Source organism: Chiloscyllium plagiosum, chromosome 4 (genome assembly GCF_004010195.1).
Source record: "Chiloscyllium plagiosum isolate BGI_BamShark_2017 chromosome 4, ASM401019v2, whole genome shotgun sequence".
NCBI classification, from domain to species: Eukaryota; Metazoa; Chordata; class Chondrichthyes; order Orectolobiformes; family Hemiscylliidae; genus Chiloscyllium; species Chiloscyllium plagiosum.
In genome coordinates, this window is record NC_057713.1 from 37,709,042 (window position 1) to 37,731,541 (window position 22,500).

The 22,500-nt window shown below is 44.3% G+C and overlaps 1 protein-coding gene across 2 annotated transcripts in view; it reads left to right on the plus strand.

The window, feature by feature from the left end:
- smarcc1a (SWI/SNF related, matrix associated, actin dependent regulator of chromatin, subfamily c, member 1a) overlaps positions 1–22,500 on the plus strand; it is a 218,938-nt gene that overhangs the window by 10,471 nt on the left and 185,967 nt on the right. For both annotated transcript variants that reach the window (XM_043687999.1, XM_043688000.1), the window contains exons 2-3: positions 18,238–18,357; positions 22,026–22,111. In XM_043687999.1, the coding sequence (XP_043543934.1) occupies positions 18,238–18,357; positions 22,026–22,111 (206 nt within the window). The remainder of the gene's footprint in view (positions 1–18,237; positions 18,358–22,025; positions 22,112–22,500) is intronic.

A 22,500-nucleotide genomic window follows, 5' to 3' on the forward strand; every position in this document is an offset into this window, starting at 1 on the left:
TTAAACCTCCCCCAAGAGCACTAGCAAACCTCCCAACAAGGATACTGGTGCCCCTTAGGTTCAGGTGTAGACCATCCTGTTTATAGAGGTCCCACCTTCCCCAGAAGGAACCCCAGTTATCCAAATACCGGATTCCCTCCCTCCTGCACCATCCCTGTAGCCACGCAATTAACTGTTCTCTCTCCCTATTCCTCGACTCTCTATCACGTGGCACGGGTAACAAACCAGAGACAACAACTCTGTTCGTTCTAACTTTGAGCTTCCAACCTAGCTCCCTGAAAGCCTGCCTAACATCCTCATCCGTCTTCCTACCTATGTCGTTGGTGCCAATGTGGACCACGACTTCGGGCTGCTCCCCCTCCCCCCTTAAGGACCTGGAAAACACGATCAGAGACATCATGTACCCTTGCACCTGGGAGGCAACATAATAAAGCTAATTCAATTCAGTATGTCCCCGACAAAGCTCCACACCATCCTTCCTTGGAACTGTATTGGTGTTTGACTATTGTTGGCTCAGAATTGTATAGATTTTTCCCTAATGGTATATGGAGTAAACACATTGCACTTGTTAAAAAAACACCATTTTCTTTGGGGCAGTTTTGGATACTTGGTAAATGTTACTGAAGCCCATGTTGCATAGGTGAACAAGTAAAAATATTGTCATGAAACTGCGGGCATGTAACTTTCGTAACTTCGCGGTTACTCTTTTTACCCTGCACTTTTTTTTAAAAATAGATATTTTTATTGAAAATTTTTACAAGTTTACAAAATTAAAAAAAAATCCCAAGTATAAACATTGGTATACAATTAAATCTTAAATAAATAATAACCAAAGAAAAATACCGAGAGGGAAAAAAAACAAAACTCCACTAACTACTGATCTCACCAACAACTAACCAGAGTGTATAATTAAGTCTCTTAGATTACTCAAAGAAGAGAAAGAAAGAAAAACCAACAGATAACCCAGAAATTGGGTAGTGAGATACCTGCTCAGAATGTATTAACATCAAATGTAACAAAACCCGTATTCGTGCGGGATTCCTCTCCCAAGGGACCCCGGACCAGCCAGGTTCGCCATCTCAATTAAATAAAAGCCCTTGTTAGGATGGCCGAAATATCTGTATTTATAGAATTCAAGAAAGGCTGCCATATTTTATGGAATAATTCGGTCTTTCGGTGAACCTATATGGAAGGAAGTCAAGGGGAATACATTCCATAATTAATCTGTGCCAGTTTGAAAGTCCAGGGGGGGCCCTCAGCCACCCAGTTTACCAAAATATTTTTCCTTGCACAGAAAGAGAGAATAGAAAATAATCTCTTCCCATGCATATCCAGGGAGGGGAAGTTCGAAAAACCCAAAAGGAGAGATACAGGGTCCACTCTAATTTCCGTTCCTAAGATTTCTATCAGAACACTTGCTACTTTAGTCCAATATCTACGGATCTTATGACAGGTCCATAGGCAATGTACAAGAGTGCCCACCTCTATTTTACATTTGGGACACATTGGAGGTGCTCCTGCAGGAGCAATTCTGCCAATTGATCCGGTGCAATATGGGCCCTATGAAGTATCTTCAACTGAATGGCCTGAGTTTGTTGCAGATGGTGATTCTTCTGGCGTTTTCCCAAATATCATTCCATGTTTCTATAGAGATTTCCAGTCCCAAATCTTGATCCCATGTTTTAAGCAGATTGTCCATATCTTCCGATACTTCTTCATGTAGTAAATGATAAATAGTACTGACGGAAGATATCCCCATTGGCCGTAGTAATCTACATTCTCTATCTGATTTATAAAGACTATCTAGTAACGTAGTCGTCTTCTGTATGTAATCTCGAATTTGGAAATATCAAAAGAGGTCTCCATTCGGTAATCCGAATTTCTGATGCAGCTGTTCAAAAGACATCAGGACCCCTTCTTTAAATAGATCCCCTAAACAAGAGATACCCCTGGATCTCCAGAGTTTGAAAGTGGCATCTGTAAACCCCGGTTGAAATCCCCATGCTCCCACTATCGGAGCATAAGGGGATGTTTTATGTGAGTTGCCCTCATTTTGCTGCATTATATTCCAAGCTTTAATTGTGTTTAGTATTATAGGGTTTTTGCAGTGATCTGTAATGATTTTCCTCTTGTCTGAAAATAAAAGGTTAATAAATGGGCATTTTACTTGAGAAGCCTCGATGTCCAGCCAGATTGGGTCTTGTCTGACCCACAATCAATCAGCAATGGAACTTAACTGATATTTCGTGAAATCTAGGAAATCCAATCCTCCCCTTGCCTGTGGAAGCTGTAGCTTCTTCAGCTTAATAAGGGGCCGTCCATGATTCCAGATAAAGGAACCCAACCAGCCATATAATTTACGTAGTGCCAGCCTCGGCAGCATCACCGGAAGCATTCTCATAGGGTATAGGAGACTGGGTAGGACATTCATTTTAATTAGTGCTATTCTACCCAGCCAGGAAATTGGAAGGTCTCCCCATTGTTGGAGGTCCTGCTTTATCCTCTCAAGTAAATGCTCAACGTTAGCCTTGTATAACTGACCAAATACTGGATTGATAAAAATGCCTAAATATAAGAAACCCTCCAGGGACCATCGAAATGGAAAGTGGGATCCGTCCACGAAGTGGGGTATCCTAGCAAGGCCACCCATTGGCATAGCCTCCGATTTTGAGAAATTAATTTTATAGCCTGAAAATGCACTGAATGTATTAATAACGTGGATTAAGCAAGGCATGGACATCAGAGGATTACTGAGGAATAGGAGAACATCTACATAAAGGGCAATTTTATGTTTACCTGTACCAATCCTCGGGGCCATCATATTAGGATCAGCCCATTTAGCTTCTGCTTGTGGCTCAATTATTAGCATAAATAGCAATGGCGAGAGAGGACATCCCTGACGGCAGCGCCTATCCACACTAAAGCTATCCGAGCCTAATCCATTGGTAATCACAACTGCTTTAAGATCACTATACAGTGTTGAGACCCATTTGGTAAACACCTTTCCAATGTGTAAAACAAATATGACCATTCAACCCTATCGAATGCCTTTTCCGCATCTAATGAGACGACTACTCCTGGTATCTTTCCCTGATGGCAGGCTTGAATCATATTCAAAACCCTTCTAACATTATTGGATGATCTGCGGCCTTTAATAAACCCTGTCTGATCCTCCTTTATGGTATGTGGCAATACCCTTTTGAGCCTCAATGCTAACGTTTTAGAGGATTTAAAAATCTACATTTAGCAAGGATATTGGTCTGTATGACGCGCAATCTTCTGTGTCCTTTCCTTTTTTTTTGAGGATAAGAGAGATATTTGCCTCTTTCAGCGAAGGCGGGAGACAGCCCTGACTGTATGAATAGTTATACATGTCCATAAGTGGACCAGCCAATATTCCTGTGAATTCTTTATAGAATTCAGCTTGAAAGCCATGTGGACCAGGTGCCTTACCGCTCTGAAGTTGCCTGATTGCGTCAAGTATTTCTTGGATTGTTAGGGGAACATTCAAGACCGATACCTGTTGCGGAGTTAGGTCCGGAAAGGTCAAGTTTTTAAAAAATGATTACATCCTCCTAGTCCTGTCTTCACAATCCTGCGATTTATATAAATCAGAATAAAATTTTCAAAAGATTGCGTTAATCCTTTTCTGATCATGAGTCAAAATACCCGTACTTTCCTTGATAGACGTGATAGTTTGAGGGGCCTTCTTTTTCTTTGCAAGAAATGCTAAGTATCTACCAGGTTTATTGCCAAATTCATGTAACCTTTATTTTGCAAATAATATTTTCCTCTTAGCCGTTTGGGTAAGCGTGGTGTTTAGAGCTGTCCTAAGGGCCATAATCCTTTGCAATTTGATAATAGAAGGTCTGTCAGCGTATGCTGTTTCAGCCGCTTTTAAGCGAGCTTCAAGCAGACGCTGTTGTTATCCCTTCAATTTCTTCTGGGTCGCTGAGTATGAGATGATCAAACCTCGCGCGTAAGCTTTGATGGTCTTCCACATCATTGATGGGTTGCTAGCCGTACCTAAATTAATTTCTAAAAGTTTTAAATTCTTGAGAGAAGTACCTTACAAATTTACTATCTTTCATCAGGAAGGGGTCCATAGACCAATGCTGGGGGGATGTCTCATTGTTCCACGCCTTGATTTCCATATATACAGCAGCGTGATTGGAATTTGCGATACTGCCTATTTTACAGGGTGATATGGAATTTAAAAAAATCGAGGGGGCAAGAAACATAGATTCTGGTATGGCATTTATGTGGATAGGAGTAAAAAGAAAGATCTCTGCCCCGTGGATGAAGACATCTCCATACACCTACTAGTCCTAATTCTTTGTTCAAATCCACCAATTGTCTAGATCTGGGAGATACTCCTGAAGTACCCTTGGGAATCCTATCTGTTTCCAGATCCATAATACAATTAAAGTCTCCCCCCTATAATTGTATGACGGGCACCGAGAGCCGCCAATTTTGAGAAGGCTTCCGTTACAAATTTAAAATGATGTGCCGGGGGAGGCAATACAAATTTAAAATGCCATATTCCTCTCCATTTACAAGGGCTTTAATCAGAATATATCGTCCAGGTTAGTCTTTTATCTGATTTAGGATTTTGAAAGGGAAATTCTTCCGAATAAGAACAATAACTCCGCTGCTTTTTGAGCTAAAAGAAGAAAAAAAGGCCTGATAAATCCACCCTGTCGTAATTTCAAGTGTTCTTTATCCAATAAGTATGTCTCTTGTAGGAGAGCTGTATCAACCCTTTCTTTCTTGGGGTTTGATAATATTTTCTTGCTTTTGATTGGTCAATTACTCCCCTTGACATTCCAGGTGCACCACTCAAACGACTGATCAACCATAATCGTCCGGGCAAATCCAAGACCCCTTGGGAGGGGAAACCCTATCCAGAACATTCCAAGCATAGAGCATATAAAATTCACAAAAATAAAGGCTCTCTAATACACTCAACAGTATAATAAAAAAACTATTTCCAAATTTTAAAAAAAAGTATTTAAATGGAGATTTTCCCCCTCGTTCCCAGGGGGTATCACTTCCATTCCAAAAGCCCACCGTATCCTCTCCCAACCAGTGCCCCACCCTTGACCCAGGCGCTCCTCAATAGAATGAGGAAAATTCAAATATGCTACAGTTAACAGTGAGCACCCTCCCACCGCGCCCTCCCCCATCACCCCACCACCAACACTGGATATATTTGGTAATGTTAATACCTTGTATAAACATATATAACTGTAAAATTACAACCTCAACAAGTAATAATTAAGTATAATAATACAAAATAAGAAGGGACAACAACCCCACTCCTAGAGACAGAGGTAAAATAGAATAAGGTCACCACCTCCCCCCACCAACATTACCCCCCCCCCCCCGGCCTATAGAATAATTAAGAAAAACAAGGGGGGGGGAGAGAAAATCATTAAGTAGAGAACAAAGAAATAAATCCCTCTCCCCACCCCCCAAGATAATAAACAGTAAGGTTTTAAAAAAAGATGAATATATTAAAAAAAAAGGGGGGATGTAAACCGGGGTGGGGGGAAAGCAAACCAACATCAATTATCTCTTCCAATTTATCTAAGAGAGTCCAAAAATTCCTTGACATTTTCTGGTGACCCGAAGTAATTCACGGATCCTTCATGGTTAAAGCATAGCGTCGCTGGGTAGCGCAAGGAGTACTGAATATTTCAGTCCCCTAAATACTTCTTCGCCTCATCGACAGCCTTCCTCTTTCGGACCAGAGCTGGGGAAATATCCTGGAATAACAAGATCTCGGATCCTTCATAGATCATGGCTTGTGTATCTTTTCCAAGATTTCTGGAGGCTTCTCAGAGCATCTGCCTCTCCTTATAGCTCTGCAGCCGGAACAGGACCAGGCGGGGACGCTGATTCGTGCCGGGCCTGCGTATTGCGACCCGGTAGGCCCATTCTACCCTTACCTGGCCTGATCGAGCCTCCAGATTTAAAAGCTGTGGAAGCCACTGTTCAAGGAATGTTATAAGCTGGCCTTTCTCTTCCCATTTGGGAAGGCCCAGCAAACGAATATTTTTTTGACGACCTCGAGAATCGAGGTCGTCAGTGTAATTCTCGAAGGTCCGGACTTGCTGTTCGAGAGTCCGGACCCGATCCATGACCGATTGTGCTGTAGTTTCGGAGGTCGCGGCCTTTTGCTCCGCCCCTCCGACTTGGCGGTCAATTTCCTTAATGTCTCGGTTGTGCTTTTGCAGTGCGGCTGAGAGTGAGTCCCATCGGCTTTGGGATTCTTCAATAAAAGCGTCGATCTTTGCATCCAGTTTGGAGATGATTTCCACGAGGCTCACCACTGTCGGGAACTCCCCCGGGGCTGCTGCGGATGCCTCTGCTGCAGCTGGAGAGGGTGGGGGAGGGGTTCCTGCTTGCTGAGAGCTGCGGGCTCTCTTCCCTTTTGTCATTTTTACTGGAGATTAAATTGTTTAAATTCAATACTGAACAACTAATTACATTAAGTAAAAGCTATTTTAAATGATTTGGTGAGTGTGATCGGGATGGGTGACCCACTTTGCCCAAGTCTTGGGAGGAGCACTGAAGACTCAGACTTGCTGGGTAACCACCATCTTGGATTCTTCTCCCTGCACTTTTGATCTTATATTCTCCACAATCCCATCTTTGCCTCTTCCTCAAGAGCAGGCTGCCCTTGAGTGCTGTCATCTGTAAACATACACTTATCCTCTTGAGAAAAGTTTCATGTTCTCAATCATATTTTTACTTGTTCAAAGCACATGGGCATTGTTTGCTTGGGGAGCATTTATTTTTCTAACAACACCTTGCTTTTGAGAAAGTGATAAAAAATCATTTTTTAAAAAAAAGGAATAGGTCTTTCATCCCCTTGCACCTGCTCTTTCATTAAGTAGGATCATGGCTGATCCAATGTTGAAAATGTGTTGCTGGAGAAGCGCAGCAGGTCAGGCAGCATCCAGGGAACAGGAGAATCGACGTTTCGGGCATAAGCCCTTCTTCAGGAATGCTGATCCAATGTGGCTCATGTCCACTTTCCTGCCCTTTCCCATAACATGAGATGTCCCTCTCTGATCAAGAATCTAATTCTGCTTTAAATATATGTAAGGACTCAGACCCCCCCCCCCCCCTCCCCCCCCACCCAGCCAAGGAGTCCCAGAGACACTTAATCCTTTGAGAGAAGCAAGTCCTCCTCTTCTTACTCTTACATTGGTGCCCCTAGATTCTCTGACTCTGCGCTCTGATCCTTGACTCTCCCATGAGGGGAACCATCCCCATCGCATTTACTCTGTCAAGCACCTTAAGAATCCTGTTTCTTTCAATGACCTCACCACCTCTTCTAAACTGCAGTGAATAGTTGAAACCTGTTTAGCCTTTGCTTTTATCTGACTGTAATGTCAAACCTTTAAAAATGTCTTATTTCTTAACTAGTTGCATTACTTTACAAAGATTTATTCTTTTTTTTTGTATCCTTGATTGTACCTAGATACTCGTACCTAAGATGGTGCTGTAAGTGACAGACATTTGTAAAAGTGTTTTGCTGTACTTCTACAATGGAATGCACATGACAATAAAGGACAATCTTTCCATATTTGAGATCATTGTGATGAACTTTGAGAACTGCCCCCAATGAAATAATTTTACTTTGATCAGGGGCCGAAAATGTAGAATACTCCGGATATTGTCTAACCAGCATCTTGTATAGTTGCAAAAAAAATTCCTTTATCCTGGACTCCAATTCCCTTGAAATAGGGCAAATGCTCCATTAGCCTTCCAGATTATCTGCTGCACCTGTGTGTTTGTTTTGTGTTTCATGCATAAATACCCCCCAAGTCACTTTTTGTGTTGGAGCTTTTTGCAGTTTTTCTCCACTTATAAACGAGTCTGTTCTTTTGTTCTCCTTCCAAAATTAGCAACGTTAAATTTTCCGACATTATACTAAGGATTCTGGGTAATCGAAGATGGGGGATGGGGAACATTTCTGGCAGTAAGAGCTGCTTTTTTTTTGAGGTATTTTAGGTGCTGGAGGTGATTTCCTCGAATTCCAGGAGCAGCAATTACTGTTTTGTATGCTGTTGCATTGTTTTGGAACTTTGGAAACAAAAGTCAAAACAACAGCAGTTTTAAAAGGAAGAGTAGACAAAGGAAGCACATGGTGAGGACAGTGCAAGAGAGAGAGAACCTGCACAGTTACTGCCTTTGCTGTTTTTGAATTCATGTGTCGCTGGACATCGGAGTGCATCTGGGAAAATTAACAAACAGTGAATTTCACAACTAATTTGGAGGAACTGTTGGGTGAAGTTCACAGCACAGAATCAGATAAGTAATTGTTGTTTTAAGTCTATCCAAGAGAGAGGCTGTATTAGTGAGTACAGTGGGTTCTTTCTTGATTTTTCTGTTTTTGGAGACAAGTCTCTTGATTAAACTTAAAATATAAGCCATAGCTATTAATTTAATAAGTTGCAGTGTTTTGCAGAGGAAGAAGATGGTGTTATTTTCTGGGTCTGTAGATTGTGAAGGAGCAAAACTGTTTTTGCAGTGATATGTACTACTTGTCAGATGTGGAAGTTTAAAGAGAGTTTAAGGGTTACTGCGGATTATAACTGCCATAAATGCTGTTGGATGCGAATCTTATCAGATCGAGTGGATCGGTTGGAGAGACAAATAGAAGCGATGAGGAATTTGCAACAGCTCCAGTATGTGATGGATGGCAGTGATAGGAAGGGGGGGAAAGTCTCAGATACAGTCACATACATGGGTTAACTCCAGGAAGGCTAAGAGGTAGGCAGCTAGGGCAGGAGTCTTTTGTGGATAGACCCATTTCAACAGGTATGCTGTTTTGTAAAATGTAGGGGGTGATGGATTCTTGGGAACGGAGCATGCACAGCCAAGTTTCTGGTATTGAGACTGGCTCTAATGCAATGAGGAGTACGTCTGCTTCCAAAAGATCAACTGTGTTAGGGGACTCTGTAGTCCGAGGTACAGACAAACGTTTCTGTGGCTCGCTGAGAAAAAGCAGAATGGTGTGTTGTTTCCCTGATGCCAGGATGACTCACAGAGGGTGCAGAATGTTCTCACGGGAGAGAGGGGCCAGCAAGAGGTCATTATCCACATTGGAACAAACTATATCGGAAGAGAAAAGGTTGAGATTCTGAATGGAGATTAGAGAGTTAGGCAGAAATTTAAAAAGGAGGTCCTCAAGGGTAGTAATATCTGGATTACTCCCAGTGCTACGAGCTACTGAGGGCAGAAATAGGAGGATAGAGCAGATGAATGCTTGGCTGAGGAGCTGGTGTATGGGAGAAGGATTCACATTTTTGGATCATTGGAATCTCATTTGGGGTAGAAGTGACCTGTACAAGAAGGACAGATTGCACCTAAATTGGAAGGGGTCTAATATACTGGCAGGGAAATTTGGTTGAACTGCTAGGGAGGATTTAAACTAGTAAGGTGGGGGTGTGGGACCCAGGGAGATAGTGAGGAAAGAGATCGATCTGAGACGGGTACAGCTGAGAATAGAAGTGAGTCAAACAGTCAGGGCAGGCAGGGACAAGGTAGGATGAATTAAACTGCATTTATTTCAATGTAAGGGGCCTAACGGAGAAGGCATGTGGACTCAGGGCATGGTTAGGAACATGGGATTGGGATATCATGGCAATTACAGAAACATGGCTCAAGGATGGGCAGGACTGGCAGCTTAATGTTCCAGGATACAAATACTGCAGGAAGGACAGAAAGAGAGGCAAGAGAGGAGGGGGAGTGGCATTTTTGATAAGGGATAGCATTACAGCTGTGCTGAGGGAGGATATTCCTGGAAGGACATCCGGGGAAGTTATTTGGGTGGAACTGAGAAATAAGAAAGGGGTGATCACCTTATTGGGATTGTATTATAGACCCCCTAATAGTCAGACGGAAATTGAGAAAGAAACTTTTAAGGAGATCTCAGCAATCTGTAAGAATAGTAGGGTAGTTATGGTAGGGGATTTTAACTTTCCAAACATCAACTGGGACTGCCATAGTGTTAAAGGTTTAGATGGAGAGGAATTTAAGTGTGTACCAGACAATTTTCTGATTCAGTATGTGGATGTACCTACTAGAGAAGGTGCAAAACTTGACCTACTCTTGGGAAATAAGGCAGGGCAGGTGACTGAGGTGTCATTGGGGAAGCACTCTGGGGCCAGCAACCATAATTCTATTAGATTTAAAATAATGATGGAAAAGGATAGACCAGATATCAAAGTTGAAGTTCTAAATTGGAGAAAGGCCAATTTTGATGGTATTAGGCAAGAACTTTCAAAAGCTGATTGGAGGCAGATGTTCGCAGGTAAAGGGACAGCTGGAAAATGGGAAGCCTTCAGAAATGAGGTAACAAGAATCCAGAGAAAGTATATTCCTGTCAGGGTGAAAGGGAAGGCTGGTTACTATAGGGATTGCTGGATGACTAAAGAAATTGAGGGTTTGGTTCAGAAAAAGAATCGCCTTCTTCTTCAATCAAGACTCTCGCCCACCCTCTGACGACCGCTTCTCCCACCTCCAACACACCCCGTCCACCTGGACACCCCGTGCTGGCCTCCTACCTGCCCTCGACCTCTTCATAGTAAACTGCCGCCGCGATATTAACCGCTACCTGAACTCCCACACCCCTCCCACCCACTCCAACCTCTCACCCTCGGAACGCACAGCCCTCCACTCCCTCCGTTCCAACCCCAACCTCACCATCAAACCAGCTGACAAGGGAGGCGCAGTAGTAGTTTGGCGCACTGACCTTTACACCGCTGAGGCCCCCTCGGAACGCGCAGCCCTCCCCTCCCTCCGTTCCAACCCCAACCTCACCATCAAACCAGCTGACAAGGGAGGCGCAGTAGTAGTTTGGCGCACTGACCTTTACACCGCTGAGGCCAAACGCCAGCTCGCAGATACCTCCTCCTACCGTCCCCTTGACCATGACTCCACCCCCCACCACCAAACCATCATCTCCCAGACCATCCATAACCTCATCACCTCAGGGGACCTCCCATCCACCGCCTCCAACCTCATAGTCCCACAACCCCGAACCGCCCGTTTCTACCTCCTGCCCAAAATCCACAAACCTGACTGCCCCGGACGACCCATCGTCTCAGCCTGCTCCTGCCCAACCGAACTCATCTCCTCCTACCTCGACACGGTCCTGTCCCCATTAGTCCAAGAACTCCCCACCGACATCCGTGACACCACCCACGCCCTCCACCTCCTCCAGGACTTCCGCTTCCCCGGTCCCCAACGCCTCATCTTCACCATGGACATCCAGTCCCTGTACACCTCCATCCCCCATCACAAAGGACTCAAAGCACTCCGCTTCTTCCTCTCCCGCCGTACCACCCAGTACCCTTCCACCGACACCCTCCTTCGACTGACCGAACTGGTCCTCACCCTGAACAACTTTTCTTCCCAATCCTCCCACTTTCTCCAAACAAAAGGAGTAGCCATGGGCACCCACATGGGCCCCAGCTATGCCTGCCTCTTCGTAGGGTATGTGGAACAATCCATCTTCCGCAACTACACTGGCCCCACCCCCCATCTTTTCCTCCGCTACATTGATGACTGTATCGGCACTACCTCGTGCTCCCACGAGGAGGTTGAACAGCTCATCCACTACACTAACACCTTCCACCCCGACCTCAAATTCACCTGGACAGTCTCGGACTCCTCCCTCCCCTTCCTAGACCTTTCTGTTTCTATCTCAGGCGACCGAATCAACACGGACATCTACTACAAACCTACCGACTCCCACAGCTACCTGGACTACACCTCCTCCCATCCTGCCCCCTGTAAAAACGCCATCCCATTCTCCCAATTCCTTCGTCTCCGCCGCATCTGCTCCCAGGAGGACCAGTTCAAAATACGTACAACACAGATGGCCTCCTTCTTCAAGGACCGCAATTTACCCCCCGACGTGGTCGACGGTGCCCTCCACCGCATCTCCTCCACTTCCCGCTCCCCCGCCCTTGAGCCCCGCCCCCCCAACCGCCACCAGGACAGAACCCCACTGGTCCTCACCTACCACCCCACCAATCTCCATGTACAGCGCATCATCCGCCGTCACTTCCGCCACCTCCAAACAGACCCCAGCACCAAGGATATATTTCCCTCCACTCCCCTATCAGCTTTCCGTAGAGACCACTCACTCCGCGACTCCCTTGTCAGATCCACACCCCCCACCGACCCAACCTCCACTCCCGGCACCTTCCCTTGCAACCGCAGGAGGTGCAACACTTGCGCCCACACCCCCCCCCTCACTTCCCTCCAAGGCCCCAAAGGAAACTTCCATATCCGCCACAGATTCACCTGCACCTCCACCCACATCATCTACTGCATCCGCTGCAGCCGGTGTGGCCTCCTCTATATTGGGGAGACAGGCCGCCTACTTGCGGAGCGATTCAGAGAGCACCTCTGGGCCACCCGGACGAACCAACCCAACCAACCTGTGGCACAGCATTTCAACTCCCCCTCCCACTCCACCGAGGATATGCAGGTCATTGGACTCATCCACCGCCAAACCACAACAACCCGACGGTCGGAGGAGGAACGTCTTATCTTCCGACTGGGAACCCTCCAAACACAGGGGATGAACTTGGACTTCACCAGTTTCTTCATCCCCCCTCCCCCCACCTTGTCTCAGCCGAATCCCTCCAGCCCGGCAACGCCTTCCTGACCTGCAGTTTCTTGCAGTCTTCTGCAGTCTTCTTCTTGACCTCTCCGCCTCCATCCTACTCCGACCTATCACCCTCACCTTGACCTCTTTCCACCTATCACATTTCCAACTTCCCTCCTCCAAGTCCCTCCTCCCTACCTTTTATCTTCTCCTGCTGAACACTCTCTGCTCATTCCTGAAGAAGGGCCTGTGCCCGAAACGTCGAATCTCCTGTTCCCTGGATGCTGCCTGACCTGCTGTGCTGTTCCAGCAATAAAGTTTCAACTTTGATCTCCAGCATCTGCAGACCTCACTTTCTCCTCCTATGTCAGGTATAGACAAGATAGATTGAGTGAATCCTTAGAGTACCAAGGAAGTAGGAGTATACTTAAGAGGGAAATCAGGAGGGTAAAAAGGGGATATGAGATAGCATTGGCAGATAGAATTCAGGAGAATCCAAAAGGTTACAAATATATTAAGGACAAAAGGGTAACTACGGAGAGAATAGGGCCCCTTTGTGTGGAGCCACAGAACATTGGGGAGATACTAAATGAATATTTTGCATCAGTATTTACTGTGGAAAAGGATATGGAAGCTGTAGACTGGAGGGAAATATATGGTGACGTCTTGCAAAATGTCCAGATTACAGAGGGGGAAGTGCTGGATGTCTTGAAACGGTTAAAGGTGGATAAATCCCCAGGACCTGATCAGGTGTACCTGAGAACCCTGTGGGAAGCTAGAGAAGTGATTGCTGCACCTCTTGCTGAGATATTTGTATCATTGATAGTCACGGGTGAGGTGCCGGAAGACTGGAGGTTGACAAACGCGTGCCACTGTTTAAGAAGGGTGGTAAAGACAAGCCAGGGAACTATAGACCGGTGAGCCTGACCTCAGTGGTGGGCAAGTTGTTGTAGGGAATCCTGAGGGACAGGATGTACATATATTTGGAAAGGCAAGGACTGATTAGGGATAGTCAGCATGGCTTTGTGCTTGGGAAGTCATGTCTCTCAAACTTGATTGAGTTTTTTGAAGAAGTAACAAAGAGGATTGATGAAGACAGAGCAGCAGATGTGATCAATATGGACTTCAGTAAGGCGTTTGACAAGATTCCCCATGGGAGACTGATTAGCAAGGTTAGATCTCAGGGAACAAAGGAAGAACTAGCCATTTGGATACAGAACTGGCTCAAAGGTAGAAGACACAGGGTGGTGGTGCAGGGTTGTTTTTCAGACTGGAGGCCTGTGACCAGTGGAGTGCAGGATTCTGGATTAGAGGTGCTGAGAAAGCACAGCAGTTTAGGCATCATCCGAGAAGCAGTAAAATTGAGCAGTAAAAGCCCTTCCTCAGGAATAGAAGCAGAGTGCCTGAAGGGTGGAGAGATAAATGAGAGGAGGGTGGGGGTGGGGAGAAAGTAGCTTTGTGTACAATAGGTGAGTGGGGGAGGGGATGAAGGTGATAGGTCAGGGAGGAGGGTGGAGTGGAGAGGTCGAAAAGAAGATTGGCAGGTCGGACAAGTCATGGGGACAGTGCTGAGCTGGAAGTTTGGAACTGGGGTGAGGTGGGGGAAGGGGAAATGAGGAAACGATTGAAGTCCAGATTGATGCCCTGGGGTTGAAGTGTTCCGAGGTGGAAGATGAGGCGTTCTTCCTCCAGGCGTCTGGTGGTGAGGGAGCGACGGTGAAGGAGGCCCAGGACCTCCATGTCCTCGGCAGAGTGGGAGGGGGAGTTGAAATGTTGGGCCACAGGGCAGTGTGGTTGATTGGTGCGGATGTCCCAGAGATGTTCCCTCAAGTGCTCTGCAAGGAGGTGTCCAGTTTCCCCAATGTAGAGGAGACTGCAACGGATACAATAAATGATATTGGTGAATGTGCAGGTAAAACTTTGGATGTGGAAGGCTCCTTTAGGTGCTTGCCACAAGGATCGGTGCTGGGTCCTCTACTTTTTGTCATTTACATAAATGATTTGGATGTGAGCATAAGAAGTCCAGTTAGTAAGTTTGCAGATGACCCCAAAATTGGAAGTGTAGTGGACAGAGAAGAGGGTTACCTCAGATTACAACAGGATCTGGACCAGATGGGCCAAGGGCTGAGAAGTGGCAGATGGATTTTAATTCAGATAAATGCGAGGTGCTGCATTTTGGGAAAGCAAATCTTAGTAGGACTTGTACACATAATGGTAAGGTCCGAGGGAGTGTTGCTGAACAAAGAGACCTTGGACTGCAGGTTCATAGCTCCTTGAATGTGGAGTCTCCGGTAGATAGGATAGTGAAGGCGGCGTTTGGTATGCTTTCCTTTATTGGTCAGAGTATTGAGTACAGGAGTTGGGAGGTCATGTTGTGGCCATTGGTTAGGCCACTGTTGGAATATAGTGAGCAATTCTGGTCTCCTTCCAATCGGAAAGATGGTGTGAAACTTGAAAGGGTTCAGAAAAAATATACAAGGATGTTGCCAGGGTTGGAGGGTCTGAGCTACAGGGAGAGGCTGAACAGGCTGGGGCTGTTTTCCCTGGAGCGTCAGAGGCTGAGGGGTGACCTTATAGAGGTTTACAAAATTACGAGGGGCATGGATAGGATAAATAGACAAAGTCTTTTCCCTGGGATCGGGGAGTCCAGAACTAGAGGGCATATGTTTAGGGTGAGAGGGGAAAGATATAAAGGAGACCTACGGGGCAACGTTTTCATGCAGAGGGTGGTAGGTGTATGGAATGAGCTGCCAGAGGATGTGGTGGAGGCTGGTACAATTGCAACATTTAAGAGGCATCTGGATGGGTGTATGAAAAGGAAGGGTTTGGAGGGATATGGGCCGGATGCTGGCAGGTGAGACTAGATTGGGTTGGGATATCTGGTCGGCGTGGACAGGTTGGACTGAACGGTCTGTTTCCATGCTGTACATCTCTATCACTCTGTACTGTTACCAAGTTAAAAGTGTGTACTGTAGCTTAGCTTAGAGAGTGAATGCTATTCTCAACTCAGAACTTACAAGCATCTGTGGATATGACTAGTTGGCAGTTCCAGAGTGTACTGGAAAAATTAAAATATGTTAACAATTGGCTATGAAAGGGATACCTGTGTTTTGGTTGCTGTTTTTCCTCTGCTCTTTGTAGTTCCTCTGTGCTGCAGTCTGTGATGGCTTGTTGAAATAATGTTCTAATGCAGCTCCAATACAAAAAACTTTGCAAGAACTGTAGCAAACGCTACGTTGGATAAACAGGCAGAAAACCAGCCACCGGGACACATGAACATCAACGAGCTACAAAAAGACATGACCCACTCTCACTGGTATCTTTACATACAGATGAGGAAGGAAAGCACTTCGACTGGGACAACACATCCATCCGAGGACAAGCCAAGCAGAGGCTTGCAAGAATTCCTCAAAGCATGTCACTCCAACCAGAACTCTATCAACAAACACATTGACTTTGATCCCATTTCCCACCCCCTGAGAAAAAGAACAGGAAATGACATCACCAACCCAAGGAAACAGAAACACCTAAATAAAAAGTGGGCTATACTACCAGTGCTTCATCAGAGGATCACTGATGTTGCCTAGTATGGTGACAAAACGTCTGAAAATGAACCTTCCTGTTCTGCTATTACTACTCAATAATTGATTCCAGCATTTTTCCACAGGCTAATTGGCCTGTAGTTACCTGCTTTTTGCCCTCTTTCCTTTTTGAAGATGGATGTCACATTTGTAGTTTTCCTGTCTGCCAGTGCGTCTCCAGAATTCATGGCCTTCTGCAAAATTACAACCAATGTATCTATAATCTCTGTAGCTACTTTTATTAGGGTCGTCAGCTAACTTCTTGAAATGCAATAGTCCTATCGGGTATAGGGACACCCCCAACTTCTTTCACATTGTTAGTTGACTTCTGAATGTTGAAATTTAATGTTGATCTCACTGTCTATGCACCTTCTCTGCAGCTGTGAGATCTATTACTGTATGCATTTTGTATGGTATAATCTGCATGCAAAACAAAACTCTTCACTACTGAGGTGTGTGTGATAATAATAAATCAAATCAGTACTGTTATAAAGGAGTTACAAGGTTTTGACCTGCAACAGTGAAAGAATGGTGATTATAGTTCCAAGTCACAATAATGTGTGACTTGGAGGGAATTTGTTGCTGATGATATTCCCAATCGTCTGTGCATCTGCCCTTCAGGATGGTAGAGGTCACAGGTTTGGAAGTTGTGGTCCAAGTGAGAATCTGTATAGGGTATGAGCATGTGGGGCAAGACTTAAGTTGAGTTTTGTGAAACAAGACGTTCAGCTGAGCATGACACAGATCAGATAAGAACTTGCAATTAACAGTGGGGTGCTGGAGGCAAGGGCAATGGGTTAACAAGGTGGAAAAGCATTCATTATGCTGAGCTATTTAACAAGATTAGAAGAATTCCATATGTGAGGTCAGTTTAACAAGGTGAGAAGTATTATGTGAAGGTTAAGAACATTCATCGTGTAACACCAGATGGCTTAATCTTTACTATTGACACTCTCTGTAATGGTCACCCAATTAATATGTATGTTGCCTTATCTGGATGCTTCTCCCTGTTAAAATAACTACATGATTCACTAAGAATCTGCTGTTCCAGAGAGAAGACCAAGAACTCATGTCACTGTGCACGTGGGCGATCGTTCTCTCTCTCCCTCCAGGGCCCGGGATAAAGACGAAGGAGGTAAAACTACACAATGTCTCTGACCGTTTTGCTTCGACTGAGGGGGGGAAACTGGACGACACAAGGAGGCAGTGTGAGAAACGGAAATAGTATGGAAGGTGCTGCAAACATTGCCAGTGTGTGTCAGGATTGAAGGGAGTGAATGTTGAAAGTGATTTATAGGGTGCTGGTTAAGTGGATTGCTTTGTCCTGGATGGTGTTCAGCTTCTTGCAGTTTGTTGAATCTGCACCCATCGGCCAATGGAAAGTTTTTAATCGTATTTCATCACAAGTGATGGGGTGATGAATGGTGAGTTACTTGCTGCAGAATCTCTCATTTCTGACTTGATCCTGTTGTCACACAATTAGTGTAGCTGGTCCGGTTAAGTGCTCTTAGTGATAACCACCAGAATATTGATTGTGGGGAGGGTTGGGAATTCACTGATGGTAAGACTTTGTGAATGTTATGGAGACATGGTTAAATCCTGTGTCTTATTGGAGATGGTCATAGTTCAGCAGTAATGATCATGTGACTGAGCATGAGAAACATCTTGAATTAATCTTTGTATTCTACCATCGCCACTTTGCATTACTCTGATATTCTGATTTTTATACGAGTTGAACTTGCACAGACAAGTGAAGAGACTTCCATTTCAGAAGGATGCAGTCCGAAATTGTACTGTGTGGTGTATTTGTGGTTTCATGTGTGAAATTGTCACAAAATCAGGACTAAACATGACTGAAATCTTGTTGACGATGCTATCAAAAATCAATCAAGTTCTTGTTTTCTCTCTCCCACCGTGTGTCTCAGTATTTCCTCATGTCCTTTAAGTACAGAATTTAGAGATTTTTTTTTTACCCTTTTTTTTGCCCTATAAAGCCTTTTAATCAGTTTTATTTTTCAGTTTGTACAGGCAGATTCACCTTCAAACAAAACACTGGCTGGTCTTGTGGTGCAGTTGCTTCAGTTTCAGGAAGATGCATTTGGCAAGCATGTTAATAATCCTGCATTAACTAAACTTCCAGTAAGTAACTTGTGAGCACAATCTGTTTTGTCAGCTGTTACAAATGGTCATGTATGAATTAGTTGAGATTAAAGTAAGATTAGCTGTGTGGGCAGCTGAAGCTTTCTATTTTGACTTAGATGGATTTGTCAACTAAGTAAGGAAAATGGCACCTTTGATACCACGAGCCCAGTTTGAAACTTTGCATTCAAAATGTAAGGTGAAATTTAATACTGTGAAAGAGTTTCCTTCTCAGTCTCTGTCCTTGCCTGAGGAGTGCTGATCCTCAGGTTAATCATCATCACTTGTCACTCTTGAGGAATCTCAGTTTATACTTGAGAGAGTTTACAAGAATGAGGGGTGATCGAATTGAAACATAGGGAACAGTGAATAGTCTGGACAGAGTACATGTTGGGCAAATGTTTCCATTGGTAGGAGAGAGCAGGACTTGAGGGCATAGCTTTTGAGAGCAAGGAGGATATGGAGAAAGTTCTTCAGTCCAAAGTGGTGAGTCTATGGAATTCATTGGCTCAGAAGGCTGTGCAGGCCAGATCATTGAGTACATTTAAGACTGAGGTAGATAACTCTTGATACTCTAGAACCTACGGGGAGAAAGCAGGAGAATGCGGTTGAGAAACCTGTCAGCTATGATTGAATGGTGGAGCAGACTCAATGGGCTGAATGGTCTCTTGCTCTCACTCTCTCTGAAAGGGCTGGCCGATGGTGACATGTCCCAAAGCAGCAGCACTACGTATCAAATTTTGCCAATGAACTTTATAAAAGATACTTGGGCACTAACAAAATTTGATTCATGTGGTTTTAAGGAAGCCTGATGTGCAGAAAAAAAAGTAGAGATGGTTGGAAAAGGGGCCAAGCTGGTAAAAACTCGGGTTATGTGAGAACAGGATTTGAGGGTGCAGGTGGCAAGTATTTTGGAGCAAGAATGAATATTTCAGCAGTAGGGTGATATCGGACTACTTCTCATGTAGGTAAGTAGCACAGAGTTAATGGGTTTACAAGATTTTTTTTGAATTATAGTGTGGACTGCAGTGGTTTATACAGGTTAGATGGAAAGCTTACCAGGAGAAAAGTTTGACTGCTTAAGTTGAGAGGATTGAATGAACTTTAAAATAGTTGAACAGAGGAAGTGATGGAGTTGGGCAACTTTTTAAAGCTGGAAATAGTAGTCTTGGTTTAAGATTAGCGGTCACGAACTGATGGTGGTAGGTGTATGGGTAGTCGGTGTTGGATTCCAGTGTTGGAGTTGCCTGATGAGCCTATCTAAAACAAGTGTTGTCATAAATGACTTCCATACTGGAGGTGTTTGAAGTGGGTCGTGAGATAGGACATATATCATCGCTTTGCAGCTGATCTTTGGACATTCTGACCTCTGTATTTGAAGGAATTTCTGCCCCTCCCCTTTAACCTCATTGTTAAGACAATCTTTGAGCAACAGGACATGGCAGGTTTACAATGTCTGCATTTGCTGGGATATGAGTGGCAGAGCACTTATGCTGGAGGAAGCTGCAGTATTAGCTGCGTATGGACAACAAAATCACATCTCCGGTTGCAGAGCCCACAATTCTTGGGATATTAGACATAGGAACAGAAGTTGGTTATTCAGCCTTTTGAGCTGTTCCTTTATTCAGTGAAGTCATGGTTGAGCTGTGGCCTAAGTGCAAATTGCTGCTTTGGGGCCCATATCTCTTAAATTTTTATTAAGCAAAAATATTATCTATTGCTGTTTAAAAGGAAGAACTGATCTCGCATCCACTGCTGTTTATCAAAAAGACTTCCATGCCTGTACCACCCTTTGTGTGTAGGAGTGCTTCCTAATGTCTTTTATGAATGGTCTGGCCATAATTCTCAGACTGTGTTCCCTCGTTCTCAAATCCCCAACCAGCCCTGTCTTTTACTATTAATCTTTGGAAAACTTTAATCAGCTCACCCGTAACTTTATAAATTATAGGGAACACAAACCTAATTTTGTATAATCTCTTCTAATAACTTAACCCAGGTAAACCTATGTTGTACACCCTTCGAGGCTAGTATATCTGTCTTAAGATTTGGTGCCTTAACTTTTGGTGCCCTCTGTCTTAACATCTGTGCACTGTTCATGGTACTCAAAGTGAAGCTTAAACTGTGGTTTTGTAATGCTACCGCATACCTTCTGCATCCTTGTGCTGCTGTCCTCGAGATTTTAAGGCCAACATTGTATTAGCTTGCTTGCTTATTTTTGACAAATATTCCTGGCATTTTAAAGGCCTTTGCACCTGAACCCCCAAGACTCCTTGGACATCCATTATAATGAGCTTCCTCATTTCCCCTCCCCCTACCTTATCTCAGTCCCAACCCCCGGATTCACCACCGCCCTCTTGACCTGCAATCTTCTTCCTGATCCCCATCCCCTCTCCTGCCTATTACCCTCACCCTCACCTCCTCCCAGCCCCCCCAATTCCCCCACCCACCTTTTTATCTCAGCCTGCTTGGCACACCAGCCTCATTCCTGAAGAAGGGCTTGTGCCCGAAACGTCGATTCTCCTCCTCGGATGCTGCCTGGCCTGCTGCGCTTTTCCAGCACCACACTTTTCAACTCTGGTCTCCAGCATCTGCAGTCCTCACTTTCTCCTAGTTGATCCATTATAATAAACTTATTTGGAAATTACCCTTTCTCTTTCTCTTTCTCTTCAGTTGAGAATGGATAACTCCTCACTTGCTTAATTTAAACTCAGGTTTGTCACAGTTTTGCCCTTTCAAAGAATCTATCAGTGTCCCTTTGTAATTTCATACTATCGTCTACATTATCTACAATGCTGCCAAATTTTGTGTCATCAGTATATTTGGATATTTTGATTTGCGATACTATTATCCAAGTTGTTAATAATTACTGTGCATAATGGAGGCCCTAACACACACACCATTGTGGTTGACATCCTGCCAACTGTGTACAGCCCCATAAGGTGGCATCACTCAGGCCAGTCTGAAACCTGGCATCTCTGGTTGAAGGGAATGCTTGTGCTGTTGTGGCGTGATGTTTCAGAAGCCATGTCTGGAACTCTGTCCAGTTTTGGAACCTGGTATAAAAGGGATTTTGTGCTGATGGAAATTCTGAAGGGTTTCAGTGCATTAATAATTCGCTTTGGAGAACTGGAGAACTTGAAAATTGACTTTTGCAGCATAGAACTTTTTCTGAACTGAAGAGAGAGGAGCGACATGACAGAAAGCCACAAAGCAACGGGATACATTTGAATGAGCATTTTCACATTCAGAGTTCCACAAGCACTGTCAAGAAACTTAAAATGAAGTGAATTGGCTACTGGTAACTTATTTTAGTTCTTGGTCTCAGTAGGAGGAGCACAATTTTTTGAGGGGGGGGGAAATGATTTGAAAAATATTCTAACATTTGTCAAGCAGTAAACTTCTTTGATTTGGATACATGTCTCTTGACATGATATGTTAGCTATATGTTTTGAGACAGGATAGAAACTGGACATCTTAGACAGACTCCCAATCCCAATTGTTTACAAAACTAACTCTGTTGTTCACCTTCAAGAACTTTCCTGAAATTGGATGATCTTTACAATGGATTGCTGTTTCTGCTATCGGGTATACTGTTGAAATAAATTATAAATGCTCTCTGAAGTGCTGTACTGTTGAACCAGTGTTGACCTTTGTTTCGTCAAATGCAGGCAAAATGCTTCCTCGATTTCAAAGCTGCAGGACCCTTGGGTCATATCCTAGGTGCTGCTTACAAATTCAAGACTGAACAGGGATGGTAAGTTCATCCAGATTCTTATTCAAATTGAAGTTAGGATTAGATTCAAAACGGAGTTTGGGTTGCACAATAATCTGGGTAAGTGACCCCATTTTCATTTGGTTCTAAATAGGAATGCTTTCACTATGCATAAGTTGCTAAACAAAAATTAGGAAAAGTAAACTTTCGTACTTGTGACAAGGCCAGCATTTGTTATCAATTTCTCAATGCCCTTGAGGACGATGGCAATTCCAAGTGGGAGCTGTCCACACTCTTTCTGATGTGGGTGGACCACCAATTTTATTGAGGGAGGTTCTGAAGTTGGAGTCTGCAAGAATGAAGTAAGGGCAATATAATTCCAAGTAAGGTAGTGAGTGGCCTGAATGGGAATTTGCATGTGGAGACAAGCC